The 17,447-nt window shown below is 33.4% G+C and overlaps 1 protein-coding gene across 1 annotated transcript in view; it reads left to right on the top strand.

The window, feature by feature from the left end:
* HERC2 (E3 ubiquitin-protein ligase HERC2) overlaps nucleotides 1-17,447 on the top strand; it is a 645,607-nt gene that overhangs the window by 359,002 nt on the left and 269,158 nt on the right. The window contains exons 48-49 of the mRNA XM_089238586.1: nucleotides 5,943-6,079; nucleotides 11,164-11,309. Of these exons, the coding sequence (XP_089094712.1) occupies nucleotides 5,943-6,079; nucleotides 11,164-11,309 (283 nt within the window). The remainder of the gene's footprint in view (nucleotides 1-5,942; nucleotides 6,080-11,163; nucleotides 11,310-17,447) is intronic.

Here is a 17,447-nt window from a genome sequence, read left to right as displayed (position 1 = left end):
CTTTTTAAGTTGCATTTTTGTTTGAAATTGGTCAAAATTTTGATATGGTAGTTGTTATATGGTGTTTATCGGTTGGCATGTTTAAATAATTTTAGCTGCAAGTAACAGTTATTAATAATGATTCAGTATTTTTCTGGAAAAAAATTAATATAAGCTTTGAAGAATTAGATTCTTAAATATTTTCATATTGGCCAAAATAAACAAATGTTCATGTAATGATAAAAGGTAATATGGATTGACATATGCATGAATCAGTTTGTGGAGAAATATTAATGAACCAATAACTTGATGGAGACTGGAAATGAAAAAAAACCAACAATGTGGCACTAGCAAATAATTCAAAACTTACATCTCCAATGATTGTTTTGGTTCTTGTTTATGCTATTTTCAAGCAGAAAATTCAAAAAAGAGTTTCTGTACTAAACAAGAACTCAAGATTATATTTGTCAAACCACACAAATGAGCTTTGGAATGTAGATTAAAGAAACACAAGTGATATGTAAAGAATCAAGATTTCAGAAAATCTACCATAGCTTGTGTCATTGCTGGAGTACAGACTTTATATTCAATTTTTCTAAGGCAAGTTTTTTCTAAAAGGTTTTATCCATCACTATTTCTTTTAGATTTCTTCAAAGCTTATTTAAAAGATCTCAAGACAGAGCTTTTACGTTCCCTGTGATTTAGTAAATTAGAATAATTCAACACATCCCCAATTCTATTATCTTATCAGAATTTTGTTTTCAAAAACACCTGAATGATATATGAAATGACCTAACAAAGAACATGATGTCGTTAACAACAGAGGCAACAATTTGATACCAAATACTAAAACACTGAACTGAAGTAGACACCTCTGGCTCTGCAGTTGCTCACCTATTCAGCCCACATTTTCTGCCTAGTTGCAGATCTTTTATGACATATTTCCTCTCCTAAAAACAACACCCACGAGGGCTAAAATGATCATCAGGTATAAATTTATTATTATTTGCTAGAGCGCTGCATTGTTATTTTTCCCAAAACTCAAGCACAAACACTGCTACACTTATACCTCCATCTCCATGTGGAGCCAGTTGAAGTCGGTTATGTCTGTTCATTACAATGAATTCTTTCCAGCATCTTCCACAAAAGCTGGGATAGAAGTATTTCTCGGAAACAGATTAAATTAAATGAAGTGCTCTGATGTTTATTTCATGTTTATAAGAATGGTTACGAAAATAAGGTCCCAGTGTTTAAATCAAAATTATTATTTGTTTTATTATAGTTCATCAAAATTGTCACTCTATAGTTTCTTTGTATAGTTATGCCATCTAGAAGAAAAAAAAAATTAAATTTAATGACTAGAATATATATATCTTGAAGCAGAGTAGTATATCATACTTCTCATAGTATGATGTTTTTTGTTACACCACTTCTATTAGTGAACAAAGTTGTTATTTTCACCAACTTCTGAATCTCTTAAAGTTTTTATTCTCAGAATAAGTTATGGATTTATTCACAAGAAAGTTGTTTGCCACATCATCATTTCACCTCCTAATATAGAAGGATTTTTTTGACAAAGAGAAAAGATTTTTTTGAGAGGTAGATGGTGGTATGGAAACTGTTACCAGATATTTGTGAAGGGTACCACAACAGGCAAAATGCCCAACGAGGTGGCTGAAAAAAGATGCCCATAAAAAATATTGATGTAAATCTAAAATAGGGCTTGACAAATCTCCAAAAATTTGCATGCCTGGTTGCGCATATAACTTAAAATAAAGATGCCAGAAATATATTATCACTGGATTTACTCACTTGAAAAATTTTAAAAATAAATTTATTTGCATAAAAATATCGGAAAATAAAAAAAAATAATTTTTCATTATGAATTTTGAAAGAAATACGAAACCTCTTTTTACAATTTTTTGCACTGGTTAAAGGATCAGCAATGTTGGGTGGTTGATGAGCAATTAAAATCTTGATTGGTTAAATGTTTTTGTGCTCAATTAAACAGTGTCTAAGGGCGTGTTTAGTTTCACCTATATGTGATAAGTGCCATTGTCATGAAATACTGTAGATATACTAGTAAGGTGAGATGGTCAAAAGAATATTTTAGTTGAGAGAAGCTGATTTTGTTGATGGGGATAAAGATCACAAAAAATTCTATTTTTAGAGGATTTTTTAAATATGTTGACTAGTTTTTGGTAAAAGGGTAAAATGATCAAGTTTTTGGGTTCTGGTTTAGGCTTGGTTGTGAAAGAAGTATTTCTGATTTATTTCTTGTGTAGTGTCCATCAAGGAGCTATGGTAGCCTCAATAGACAGCTATATATATACAGCTTCAAGATGATTAAGTCCATATGCAAGCAGTGTCGTGAAGATCAGAACAGCTCATAACATGACTAATATGTTCATGATAAATGACCAATAAATCCAGGAAAGCAAGTTTTTGTTTCCTCCCTTTATGGTGAGTTGTATGCAGAGGGTCAGTGGAATTGAGGATATTGAGAGTGTGATCAGTATTAGGGTTACAATCAAGAAGGACAAAGTAATCATGAACATATCTGATGCAGAAAAGAAATTGAAGTACACTTAGAAGTTCTCTTTCAAAATAACGCATATAGACGTTGCTGAGGATTGGGCTAAGGGGATTACCCATTGCAAGACCTTCAGTCATGTGATATAATTGTTTGTTAAAAGAAAACATATTTCGATTGATACACATTTGAGTGAGACAGTGCTGAGATTTGAAATTGGGAGAAAATGAATTTTTGGTTAGAGTCTAGTCTCAAGAGACCAAAGAGCACCCTGAAAAAACACATTTGAGAAAAGGGATTTCATGTCAAAAGAAGCCATTTCGGTGTTAAAAGGGTTGGCATCATGAAGTTTATGCACAAATTATATGAAATTATTCATAGTGAAATAGTAATTGTAAAATAGTAATAATGTAGTTATTGCACAAAAGTGGAGAAAATATGGAGACCAGGTGTTTTTCAAGCTTGTACGAGACAGTGCCAATATTTGATATGATAGGCCAATGAGATATGTCAATTATGTACTTCGGGTGATGCATAGAATCTGACGCAAAATGCAACAGTGGATGTGAGAGACTTTTTCAATGCCTGGAATAGAATGGAACTAGATTCAGATCACACAATCATCAAGTCCACTTCCACTATAGGGGCAGTGTTTTTCAACCTTTCTTAAAACAAGGACCAGTAAAATATTTGAATCAATTTGACAGACCACTTGTGCCCTGTATTACAGGACATTCTTGTAATTTTCGTTCAGATTTCTTTTTATACATTTGCCTTTTTTTTTCAATGATACTTATTTGAATTTGTAATATTTACTAAAGTTGTGAAGACACAGCATTTTCATAATGTAAATTATGCTATGATAATTCATGGCAAAAATTATAAATATTCATTTCATGTTTGTCAGGTTTAATGTTTTGTCCTAAATTTTTTTTAAAAATTTTAATTACAATTGTGCCTACTTCTGACAATAACGTAGATGACAATTGACATGTCCTGTATATTTTGCGGACTATTATTTAAGATCTCAGTTAACTGAATTCTATTTTTCTAAATGAAATATGGTCATCAAATCCATTTGAATATTTTTCAAGAAATACATTTGTGTTTACTGCAATTTATAGCAGCAATTTATTTATAGCAGCAATTTTAGCAGTAATTAGCAAATTGTATTTAAAGCAATAAATTTCAGTTTATGGCAAAATTTAATCATATTCCATATTTAGGATCATGATTTCATGCATTCTCTTCAATGATATATGATGAACCTAAGTATGAAGGTATAATTATATTTGAACCCATACAAAAATAACTACAATGGGTGAATAATTTTATAAAGTCTGCCTGCAGATCATCTATGTCATCGTCATGGGCCATAGGTTGAGAAATGCTGCACTAGGGTATATCATTTTAGGTATATCTATGTTGCTTCTCTTCTATTTATTCTGAAGAGTATATATATTACCACATCAAATTGTAGTTATTGTTATAGTGCATAATACTGTGTGGTTATATTAAAAAAAACTGACACTACTCAGACCCATTTAGTTCCTGTTGTGGTAAACATATTTCATTGAAACACTTTGTATATACATTATATGGACCATGGGGGAAAAATAAATTTTTGACCACTAGGTTAAAAAGTGGTGCTTAAAGAACAAGAGACACAAATGTTATTTCATTATCGCAACTTGGCATATATGCACACTCTGATGCAACCGCAGCAATGTATTGGTGATATGCATTTTTTGTCACACATCTTTGCCGATGTGATGTGAAGAAAACAACAGATAGGTTGAGAGTAGTTTTTTGTACCTATTCCAAGAGGACAATTTTTCATATCATGGTCATAAAGTAAGAATATTTGTAAAAAAAAATACATACGAACATTCGAAAATAACTTTACAAGAACTGATTTTCTTACAGTAGACTCTCACTAATCCCACACATATCAGACAAGGGTGTGCCAGATGACCAAAATCACCGGATTACTTGAAGTTAGTTGAGAAAGCTCATTTAAATGATATAAATGTCTGCACTCATCTAGTGACATATTTTCCTCTTCTATGCTCAAAGAAATTCCACCTAAAACAATGTGATACTTGTTTAAAAAATACGGTAAATATTTTTTGAAGAATATGTTACATGGAATTGATAGATTAAATTTTAAAAAGAAAATTGTCCCATTTTTGAGATTGTTTTAGATATTTACATTATCTGTCTGAGGATAAATTTATTTTTTAATGTTATCTACAGAGGAACTCCATTTGTATACACCTCTGAGTTATACAACTTTCATGTTTGTACATTGTTTTTTTCGGTCGCAATCGATTCCTATACATTTCAATGTTGAAGTATTTCATTTAGTTAATGTAAATCCCTTTAATCATTTCAAGTTTTCACTTTGTCTTAAACTCAAAACCTCTTTCAAAAAAGGTCATTTATATCCATTGAATGTGCACAATTTTTGTCGACAGTGAAAATGTATTGCTGAAACAGTCCTTCTTGCATATTGTCACTGCAAAAGCTATAAATTTTAGGGTGATTGTTGACATATACAGAAACAGCCTTTGAGCTTCCTGATGGATATGTAGAGGGGATACTTCTGCGAATATGCAGGCACACTGATTCCCAAAGAAACAGGTTTCAGTTGTTTGAAAGAGGGTCATTTGTCCTTTCAAAATTTTTTCTTCCAATGTTTTCAGCATTATCTCTAGAGGTTGGGAGAGTCTCCACACATTTGGAGGGTACAGGTCTGCAAATAAGATATATATATACAGTACACACGTACAGTATCAGTTCTTTCAAATGTTTCCAGTAGAACTGTTTTTGATTGTGGTGCTTTTCTTGCTGGTGGTGTCAAAAAAGTTTACACTAATACTTGTTCTTCTATCTTCAAAGAAATAGTATATGAATAATCAAGGTATAAGCAAAGGTTGTTAAAAAATGCTAATTTTATTTCTCTAAGTGATTTGAAATGTGATTAAATTTTTTTTTTGTTTTTGTTTTCCCCCTCAAGTATAAAATCATTTTTAACAAAATTATAGATTCAATTCAACACATTTAATTGTATAATATTTTGCATATGTCTGTTGGAGGAGTCATTTTTTCAAAGATGTTTCACATGTGCGATTTTCACAATTATAATACGTTTAGACTCAACCTCTTGAAAGCTGTATAAACAGGGTTTCACTGTACAAAGACATATATGCCGCTTTTCTAATTTGAACTCAAACATATTCAGACCAAGTTTTGATCTTTAATGTTCTAAAAATACATGCTCATCCTTAGCAAAATATCATTCAACTGCCTGAAAAAACATGTTTTTTGTACTTATACTCAATCTTTGAATAAATAAAATTACACAATCATTTGATATTCGTGCAATGATTTTATTTTTAAACAATATTTTTCTGTGTTTTTTCACTAGTTGTGAAGCTTGTAATGAAAGCCTACAATCCAATCTTTTTCATACATGTGTGACTTGTAAGAATTTCAATTTTTGTGAACGATGCCAAGTTTCTGGAAGGGTTCATGCTCATAAATTCATTGAAGTTACTGACTCAGGTATGTGATATCAGACCTCTTTTCATACAGATATATTTGAACAAACTCTCTTCTATAGGCCCCAACAATATTCCAAACTCCATTCTCAAATAATAATAAATCTTGCACTATCTTCTAATCTTATTTAATGTCTCACTAAATACCCCCATCTTCCCAAACAATTGGAAAATCGATAAGAATATTTCCATTCACAAATCGGGTTCACTCTCTAACCCCCTTAACTTCAGGCCTATCTTTATCACTTCATACTGTTGTAAGATTTTTGACCATGTTATAGCAAAGGAAATCCACACTCATTTAGACTCCATTAACTCCTTTTCTAACCAACATGGCTTTAGACGATCCCTTTCTACTACATCCTAACTGTCCCTTTTCGTCCATGCTCTTTCCAAAGATATCAATAGCCAATATACAAACCATTATCATTTTCTTAGATTTTTCGAAAGCCTACGATAAAGTTCCTCAAAATATACTTCTCCTTAAACTTTCAAATTTTGGTCTGAATGTACAACTGCTCGAATGGTTAGAGAAGCTTTCCTAAAAAATCATAAACAATTTGTTCATTTTAAAGATTGTAATTCACCATTTGTCACTGTAAATTCATGTACTCCTCAGGTAGCTGTCCCCTTTTGCCTTTATTGTTTTTAATGTATATAAACAATCTCCCTGAACCCCTCAACTGCACCATTAGAGTTTTTGCTGATGACTACATAATTTACAGCATGATTAATCACAAGTCTGATCAAGAAATTCTACAATGTAATGTTGTTTCCATCTCAGACTGGTTCTCATTTTATCATAGGCCTATTAACCTCTCTAAAACAGTTTTCATGAGAGCTTCTTGTAAAACTCTCCCCCCCCCCCCATACTTGATCAATAACATAACCATATCCAAAGTTTCTCAATTATATACCTATGTGTCATAATCTTGGCTGATCTACGTTGGAATAATCATATTATGTCAACCAGAAATGTCTCAATAAACTTTTTTTCCTTTGCCGCAACCTCAAGCACTCTACTCGTGACTTCCAACTCCTCTGCTACCAAACTTATATTTCTCCCGCTCACTCATATGCAGCTGAGGTGTGGAACCCCCCACACATATAGTAATATCGACAAACTTGAATCTATCAAGTTATATCTATTTATATATCTAGTTAATCTATCAATTTATCCAAAATAAATCTGCTTGCTTTATTCACGGCTGCTCATGCTTCTCTTTTGCTCACTGTCATTTTTTTTCGCTTATGGTCCTCTTTTTGTTCTATTTTCAATCTTAAACTCACAAACTTAATCTCCACCCACTTTGCTATTCACTGATTTATCTCTCAATTAACCATGCTTTATAAGAATACTCATGGTCATCTAAATTTCATACGTCCATTATTCTGACTAAGCCTCCCTATGTTTCAAAAAAATTAAAACCTATTTTTGCCTCTACCGACTGCTTTAAATACAGTTTCTTTCCTAATACCATAGTTGAATGGAACAAACTTCCTTCTGCTATTGTTAACTCTCCCACCATCTCTGATTTCTTGTTAAATATTACTAAATATCTTTGTGTAAATCAACTGCATCCTCTTGTATAAGCCTCTAGTCCAACAATATTGTAAAAATAAATAAATATAAATAAGATAGTTCCTCTTCACCTGCCATGGATTTGTATCAGTACACCATGCAGAGATGCTGCTGACGCACTGTAGCCCGTCAAATACCAGGAATTTTGAGAAAGGACAAATAAAAATTTGGTTGTCACATCAGGCGAGGTTTGAGAAGAAAGTACAGAGGGAAAAACCTCTTATCTTTTTTCTCTCCTTCTCACAGTCTATCATAATCACAGTATTTCGTGACTTTAAAAGTAGTTTCAGTACTTTTAAGTACAAAGGAAGTAGTATACTATGTTGGTATAAAATATGTAACCTGTGGGCTATCATGAATAGGCTGACAAAATAGCAAGTTGCATCCCTGAATAAGCAGCTATTATACTGAACTTTTTTCTGAGGGTTTCTTCTGCGGGTTACACATACTACTACTAAACCACACATGTACCTCATCCATATTCCTCTGCGGAACTTCTAATGAATTGGTACATGTTGGAATGTGTGTGTCCGTGTTGTGAACCTAACGTGAAGCTTGTTTCTGTGTAATGCTTGTTATAGTGCCGGTTATATATAGGAAATTAGGGTACTTTTATGGCTACCCACCCACATTTAGAGACTGAGTATGTACCATGTAAATTTGCTTTGTTCCCACAAGATTGCACACGCACCTTTTTGAAGAATTGTGTAGGATTGGACCACCTGTTCGATTTGTAAAAAAAAATATAGATCATTGGAGAAAAAAAAAAACCGAATCTGTAAACACTGGATCATAAATGATCACAATTTTTTCATCTAGATGTTATGCAATCATGAGTTTCACATTGCAAAAATCCAGGTTTGGCCCCCCTCTAGACCCCTAATGCACAGTGGTGATCGGCTAAATACTGTACAGTTTCTGAGATTTTCCAACTTTGGCTATGGCTTAAAAAAAAGCTCTGTTGCTATGATGCAGAGGCGGTTCTTGGGATATGCTGCCACACAAGAGTGCTGCTCCATGAGGGGCAGTAAATCTGAGATGAAAGGGCAGAAAATTTTTTTTTTAGCAATTGCTGGGATAGGGAAAATTGAGAAGGATGGGTGGGTGAAGCTCCAAAAACAGGTACTGCATGGGGAAAGATTTTGTCTCGAGCCACCCCTGCCATGATGATCAGTAGACCTACAACACACATATACATCAAATTGCAAATCCACATATTAATGATTTGGAGGATGGATAGCACCACACCCACCGCCGCTGTGGTGGTCGAGTGGTCATAGTAACAGACGGGCATCGTGGGGACCCGGGTTTGAGCCCCACCATGACCACAGTGGTGGTTGGCTGAAGTTGGTTTTCTGTGGTTCCCAACTTTAAGGCGCAAATACGAGCCGATCTGTCCGTTAAAAAGAACAACAGTCCTACAAACAGTACAAATATTCAGTCATTACACTTCACTCACTTCACTTCTGAGATATAGATGGCAGCACTAAAAAAAATCATTGACTGTTTGGTACACATACTTACACTTCCAGCACAACTCACTAGGTAGTAAATTACCCATGGCAATAGACCTGAGTTGTGCTCGGCTTGAAAAAAAAAAGCACCACACCTACTGAACACAAGACACTCACAATGCTAGACACACAAACACTAGATTCACTAATACAAATGTGAAATAGCTCTTATATTTAGGTGAGAAATATGTGGCAGTTAAATGATGGTAGACCACAGTTTGTGGACCATCAGAAAAGGAAAAGAAGAAAAGATCATTCCTGCTTGAAATTGCTCAAAAAGGATTTACATGAATCAGAAGATGATCATCACATAATCGTTTACTTTAACAACTTTAAAATCAAGGACATAATATTGCATCCAAATACCAGTGGAATAAAGTTAAACAAGCTCTCTCTGTTTTCTGTTTTCTTTCCTCTCTTCTATCGGCACCGTAAGGCTTTGTTGTAACCCTTCAAAGTTGTTCTTTTTACCTTCCTTTTATTTCTATACAATTATAAGTGACTTTTTCCCCCACATATGATGCATCCTTCCACTATATATGTATAAGAGCAAAAGAGAAGTGGTTGGGTGAGGAAGAAAAGAAAAATCTACTTCACATAACCAGTGCCGTAATTGGCCATTCCTGGGCAAGAATTTTCATTTAGGTCCCTTCTGGTCCATTTAGGCCCATTCTGGGCCCCCTTCCAAGTGAGCCCTGTGTACCTATTACACTTGCCTAGTTATGGCAAAACTGCATATAACTACACTCTTATCTGCACTTATGTATTATACTGTTTTCTTTTCATTTGTTTTTGTTCCTTCAGCTTCTTTATTTTTCTCTAACATTAGGTTAGGATGGGATTATTATATTTTTCATCCGTTCGTGAAATAGAGACCCTCCGAATTTCTCGCCAGTACCCTATAAGCGCGGAGCAGTTAAAATTATGCAGAAGATATTATTGAAGAACTAAGGTTTTCTGAAATGAAAAATCAATCAAAAGAGAATTTATAGACTGATTCATTTGTAAATATATAATGTGCCTAACTTAATTATATTTGTTTTGAATTTGTTTATGAATTTTTTTCTCTACTACTAGAATACTTAGCAATGGATGTAACTATACCTAATTACACTAGTAAATTAAACTTCTTTTGTTAGTGAATCTTTGTATTGAAAATGTTTTTAGAAATTACTTATTTGTTTGATTCACAGGGGTACCTGTAAATGATGGGGGGGGGGGGAACCCAACTTTATTTTTTTGGAAAGGGACACACTTTCACTCAAGACCCTGATTTTGCCAAGAACCTGGGTCCTGTGACCCAGTTAAATCAGAGTGTAGTGGTATCTCTGCTTGATCAGGGTTGCAGTATATCATCACAATATTTTTGCACCTCAAAGAAGTGGTAATACACTTTTATAGCTGAAATTCCATAGCATAAGAAGTGTTAAGATAAAAAAATGTATTTGTTGCGGGTTTAGAAGGGAAATTCACTTATAAAGTAATTCATAACAATTATGAATTACTCACTAGACTTATTCAAAATGCCAAGATTTGAATGAATTTTGTTACACATTTAAATTTTTTTTAAGAATAAAGTTCTGGTTGTGGTCTGTTGTGCATTGGGGGGGGGGGGCAGGCTCAAATCCAATATTTCTATTGCTGTTATGAGGATTTTGGCAAATATTGGAGGGAGCCTTTGGTCCAAGGACTTTATTAAGCATATGCTGTTGTGTGAGAATGCAAATATATAATTTTATTCTTTGTTATTGATTCATTTATTATTGAATATTGTGTAGTTTATTATTTATTATTATGTATTTATAACAAATTATTGAATAGTTTATTACTGATTATTAATCTTATGACCAAATATGATTTCAGTTTCTCATTTAAAAGGAATAGAGGAAAGATATTTTATATTGAAGTGTCACTGATAGAGAAAATTTAGTAATTTTTCAATGGACTATCACTACTTATAATGCTTGTGCACAATTTTTTTTTCTCATGTAGGCCAACTTTTACCAGGTTCTAGAGGACTTTATATTGAAGAATTTTCTCGTTGTGTTAAACACTTGTTTGTGTCTTCACGAGAATGTCAAGCCTCTGGATTAATAGATGGTTCAGGCTCATGGCTAAGCTCTGGAAATCAAGGGAAGGTAAAACATGTTTTTTTTTTATTTGGTTTGCTAGAAAAAAAAATAGAAGTGGGATCTCCCTATCCACTTATTTCAGGACCAAGTAAATAGCCAAATGAAAAATATTTTCTTTTTTCAATTTTAAGGTTCAATATTTTTGGGCACATTCTTCATTTTTTCTTTGGAGACAACCTTTTGTTCACAATACTCCCTTGATTGTGTTATTTAAAAATAATGTACAATACTGCATGCAAGTATAAACAATGTTAATATTCACACAATGGCATTTTTTAAATGCAGTTCTTATTCCATCTTACTTATTATGTCTGTGACTATCCAAAACCACAAACTTTTGTTTTCTTTTTAAGCAAAACCGTTTAAAGGCATCTTGTTTATGTTTTCCATTGTGGGGCAGAGAGAGAAGGGTAATTTCAGTATTTCTCAGTAATGTTTTATGAAAGAACATTTTAACATCTATTAACAATTTCTTCTTTGTTTCAGTAAATGTATCAGAATATGATGACGAACCTTCCTCTACCAATTTTTCTGCTTGCCGAGAACATGCCAAAGACATGTCTGTGTCTTAAAAAAAATCCATTGCTAATTTAAGCTTATGAAGCCCTTGAGCGTTATCCTCCAGTTTTAGAAGTTGCAGTCTCAACTCCATTATATCCTCCTCTATCTATTTTCTGAATTGCTGTTTATTAATTCTCCAATTTCTTTTATATCCACATCGTTGCTTTGCCACCCTTCTCCATCCACCTGCTTTGCTAATGTGACAATGCCTCTTTCATAATCTCTTTCACTGGCTCTAGAAATAGGAGTGTCTTCAGGAACCACATTTTGGCCAAAAATTCCTCTAACATGAGTTGACTGTCCTCATCTTTATAGCTTCCTTGGCCCTGGAAATGACACTTACGTTGGTGTCAAAATTCATCCACAACTTTAGGTTGTTTCCTGCATTTGCACTTTTTTTGATTGCCTGTGCAATCATTATTGAGTAATGTATATAGCGTGCGATTAATGTTTACATAACCCCTGTTCAAGCATCTGAATGTTAGATGTTGAGTTAGGAGACATAGATGAAATTCACTACCACCATGAAGTTCAGAGGAATTTTCTAGTTTATTAAAAACCTTGCAATTCAATGCCTTTACCGTCAAGGTTCCTTCTGATTTCTGGAAAGAATTACTATTGAAAGCTTTGAACTAATCCAGGAAAAGTGTTTTTGTAGTCCAAGCTTTTCTATCCATAACAAAATTTCTTTTCATGTTTGTTTTTCTTTTGTTCATAACAAAATACTGGTAGATGTGATTTAGTCTTTTCTTTCAATGCTTGCAGATTTAAAAAAATATTCTAATGTGAAAAACAACACTTTGTACGTGAGAGACATATGGATCTCTATGTAAAACTACAATGAGGGCTGATCCAATTTTGAGTTATTTTTTCTCAATAACTCTAACTTTAGGTTCATTGATGCCATAATAACAGGAACCACAGCATTTATATTATTTTATACATTTTAAGAATTTTTCTGGCAAGTTTTTCACTTTCAGAAACATTTTCAGAAGCACTAGAATAGATGGGAAAACAATGAAGGGGAGGGGGGGGGGGGTTAAAACATTTAGTTAATACATGCAATTTATATTTTGTTCCGATACGAGAAATAGCACTGCTACATTGTTTTGTAAAAAATTAGGAAAGAGTCCCTGAATATAAAAACCCTGAATACGAGAGCCAACTGCAATGATTCTCATGATGATACATTGAACATGCATGTAGATAAATCTGTCTTCTAACCGTAAATATTCTTGGCTGTTAACCAGTATATGGTGCTTGTGTTGCTTGCTTTGACCTTACTGAAAAGTTAAGGGATTGCCAATACGAGGAAAATTGTTTTGCTTTGACACACACTGATTTTTACTTTATTTGGGCGCCTTTTAACACAATGCAAGTGGAAGGACTGAGATCTCAGTACAACTTTGTATGACTGGAATAACTCATTCTTCAGCTGCAGAAATTTGCTGAGTATGGTTAATTCTTTGTCAGTTTTTTAAAAAGTACAATATACAGCTTATACTATATATTCATGGTTTGTATGTATACAGCACCTCGTCTTGCAAACCTTTTACCGAAAATATTTTTTCCACATTATTTCTACCTTGCAAAACAAATATGGATATTACTGATGAACATTTTAGTTAACATGGACGCATGTGTTGACATAACACAACAGCCTTGAGAGCTGAATTTTTGCACAATCATCACATTAGAATTATTATCTTTTGAGCCAGTTTGATTTATGTCTATCTCAGAATTACAATTACTTTCTACATACACCTCTATTTCTATCCTCTAGAAAATTAATGAGCCATTTTGTTTAAAATGAATGATTAAGTTAAGCCAAAAATGCATTTAAAAAGTGCCTGTACTTAGATGTTTACAATGCATACCATAAACCAAGGTAATTTTAGGACAAGCATTATTTTTGTATTTGAAATTATATGGCGGGCTGAGTTTTCATGCTATCACCACATTCTTGATCTAGAATAGTTTACATTAATTAGCAGAATGTGCTGAGGTTCTTAAATATATTTTGAGTGATGCTTCTGATTGTTGGCACCTTGATTCTTCTATTTAGTGATTATCACATTTTTGTAAATCCTCTTAGAACGGCGTGGTAGCCCAGGTTAATAAGATACTTGCCTAAAGTACCAAAGGATGTTTAGAGGTGTCACGAGTTTGATACCTGGTTCGTCCTTGTCAGAAAATTTCCGGACTCGGGGATACAACAGAAGTGGCTACATGACCATAGTAAAAGCTTGCTACGCAGGGAATCCCACATTAAGGGATTAGCGTACCAACTTCTTGGTGAGTATTAAAAAAAAGGGCTGCCATTCAGAATCGGCAATAAATTGTAGGTCCCTGTGTGTGTGTGTGTCTAATTAGCCCTCGTGTGCAGAAAATGACAATGGTACTACAAAAATGATCAAATGACCTCTTAAAACTTTGAATAGTCAAAATCAAAATAGTATGTCAAATTAAAACAAAGAAATTGGTAATTATTCAATTCATAATTTTATGATGATTAATTTGCTGTTTGAATTGTTTCTGTATATTAATTAGGTAGTTTTTACGTAATAAAATTTAAACATATTACATTTGATAGGGCAATGTTATGACATAGCTCTTCTAATTTTGGTTATTTTAGAACAATTTTTTTTTCTTTTTTTTTTTTACTTTTTGTTTTTTTGTAACCTTTGAATCTGAAGTTAATTTTATACAGATATCAGGAAAATATTGGAAGTGGCCAAACAAAGAGAACAAACATTGAAACCCTGCTATGAATTTGAGTAATTCATATATCCGAAAAAATTAAAGGTGATTTATTTCTAGTCAACATGAAGAAATAGGTTTAATTTAATCTTAATTAATATTTGAAAAATTTTCAGTAAATAAGTGAAGAATTTTCTATCTTTTACAACTTCCCATCACCTGTATTTAAAAAAAAAGAAGTAGCTTAAAACTTGTTAATTCTTTTTTATTCAGGTTCATTTAGTTTTTCTACTTAATTGTTGAAAGCTGTATAAAAATAAAATTTCTAGTTATTCTTAAACTTCAAAAAAACAAAAACAACTTAACTGGAAGAAAAACTTGGAAAAAAATTGTTTTTTTAAGAAGCAAACTAAAAAAAATGAACATTTTTTTCATTGAAAGAGTCCTGAAAACCCCTCCTGTAAAATTTCTGCTGGCTAGTATTGGGGTAACAGTCAGACAAGAGTACTAATGTGGCTTTCAGAGTAGAAAAAAATGCTTGTCCTAAAGTTACCCTGCATTCCATGGTAACTTTAGGACAACAGAATTATCAATTGTAATTGTATTTTGTAAATAATTTTAAATAATCGGTCATGGTAAACAAGCTAAGTGTTGTAGCTATATTCTACCCCAAAAAAAATCATGTTAACACTCACAGTATGGACTGGGCTGGATTTAATCATTTAGTGGCCTGGTGCGAGAATAGTTTTGCAGCCCTTTTCAATAGGATGGAAAAGATGTGTTGAGGGTTAGGCCCAGAGAAAAACTTATTTTTGCTCAAAACATCCACCAAAATTTGATTTCACAGGCTAACTAAAAGTCTTGGAATTTGGATTCGTCAAAAAAAACCATTTTCCAGAAGGTTTCAGACAGCAAGGTAGTCTTAAATGGATAAGGAGTCGCATGTTAATGAGACATGCAAATTATGTTGGTACATGGAATAAGATTTTGAATTGGGGTGACTAGTTCACTAAATACATACTCTGGCCATATCGCTATATTGCAATTTTCTGCCATTAATGAGTTGGGTTGGAAATGAAGGCACCATCTATTGGTGGTCGCCTCAAGCTAATTAGGAAAATATCTTATCTATATTCTCCCCTGGGTTTGAACCTGGGACCATGACGGTAACCTGCATGGTGGTAGACGAGCATCTTACCAACATGCCACTCCAGCAGAATTGCGGTGACTGTCACTTCAAGTATGAGTGTGTGACAGGTCCAGAGAATCCTTTTTCTCGAGGGCTCATGGTGCTATTAAGCAATCCCCCACATAGTGAAGGCTGACAGAGCTCTGCAGGGCCTTAGTTATCAATCTTCTATTTTTCCAATATTCAAAATTATAAACTTCCTTGAAAATCAATATTACGAGCTAGGGAAAAAATCTTGTTCAAGGATGTGCGTGTCATGGATTCACCCCCCAAAGCAGAATGTTTTGCATTGTTCTGCAACCTACTCTTATCTGACTGGGAATATTCTGTGGTAAAAATTCCTAAAATTGTGTTTCTACACTTTCGCTTAAAATTCAAGATTTTTCTACAGAAACACTGATTGTCCTGTGAATTGAGTCGTAGATTTCAGCATATTCTGCTTTGTGGGGATTCACTACCATATGTGAGTCTGTTATTAAATCAATACATTTTTCCTCAATAGATCAATTGAACTTCAAGTTCTGACCTTTTAAAGCAGTTGTGGTAAAATATTATATGTAATCAATGTAGTAAAAAATCCAGTTTTATGGCCTGGTGCAATTGCACCCTTTGCACTTGCTCAAGTCCGGCCTTGAGTATGGATACCATATTCAAAAATGTGCAATTCTTGTCCTAAAGTTACCCCGTTTTATGGTACGTTCTTTCATTGTGATCTTCTTTGCATCAAACTGAATGGTCCGCAGAGCCTTACTTTGACTTGATGGGGCCATAGGCAAAGCAGGTATTGGAGTTTGGCCCTCTCGTCTACCTGTTTCCCTCTCATGAATCAGGCCTTGTGGTTCTGGACATTCTAGGAGTTTATCTTTTCCATCTGCATAAGTATGTGGATGCTGAAATGAGCTGATCACATCTTATAAGAGGATTCCTAAAAGCTACACTATATTGTGTACGTAGTGTTAAGTAAAATATTTCCAGTATCTTATATTCCTTCAAATTCTTCATTCAATTGTGAAGTTGTTAATTTCAGCCTACAGTCAGTTTGTCTTTTTTAGTGTCTCTTAGTGCTTTATAAAACTTATCTTGGCAGTATCTAGAGCTAATAAAACAATTTTCCATAGATACTTTAAAATGGGAAATCACAAACATTTTAGTTCATGAATATGATTCTTCCCAGAACGAATAGAATATAATCTTCATTAGCTGAGGTATGACTATATATAGCCTGTCTCTAAAGTACATAGACAATTGTTTTTCTTCAATAATAAATCAAAATTTCTTCATTTCGATCTCAAATTTTTATACATGAACCCCATGTCGTTTCACAACAACAACAATGGAACAGAATTTTCCTCAAGAACTTAATAAAAATTACAAAATTAGAAACTGCTGTCGTCTCAACGTATGTAGACTTTGCTTGAAAACACTTTTAAAACAAGAGATTGTGTGACATCTGCATATTTTAACATGGCTGCTATGACATAATCAGTGAAAGAGCATAAAATTCTCATTTGAAATCTTCTAATACAAGTAATTTTCATTATGCCTCTCAATGTTCATTACACCGTAAAGGATGTGGCTAAAATCTGGCATTTTAAGTCTGAAGACATGACTGTCAAAGATTGGCATTGCTTACCAGATCAAGTGTATATAAAATATTATCTGAAAGTGATGGTGTAGAAGTGAAATCGCAAACT

The sequence above is a fragment of the Pholcus phalangioides genome, unplaced genomic scaffold (assembly GCF_987345545.1).
Source record: "Pholcus phalangioides strain wild (caught in Gottingen) unplaced genomic scaffold, Ppha-v1.0 ptg000011l_1, whole genome shotgun sequence".
In the NCBI taxonomy this organism is placed as follows: domain Eukaryota; kingdom Metazoa; phylum Arthropoda; class Arachnida; order Araneae; family Pholcidae; genus Pholcus; species Pholcus phalangioides.
The sequence above is the reverse complement of the archived record's forward strand: the minus strand, read 5'-3'. Positions and strand labels throughout refer to the sequence as shown.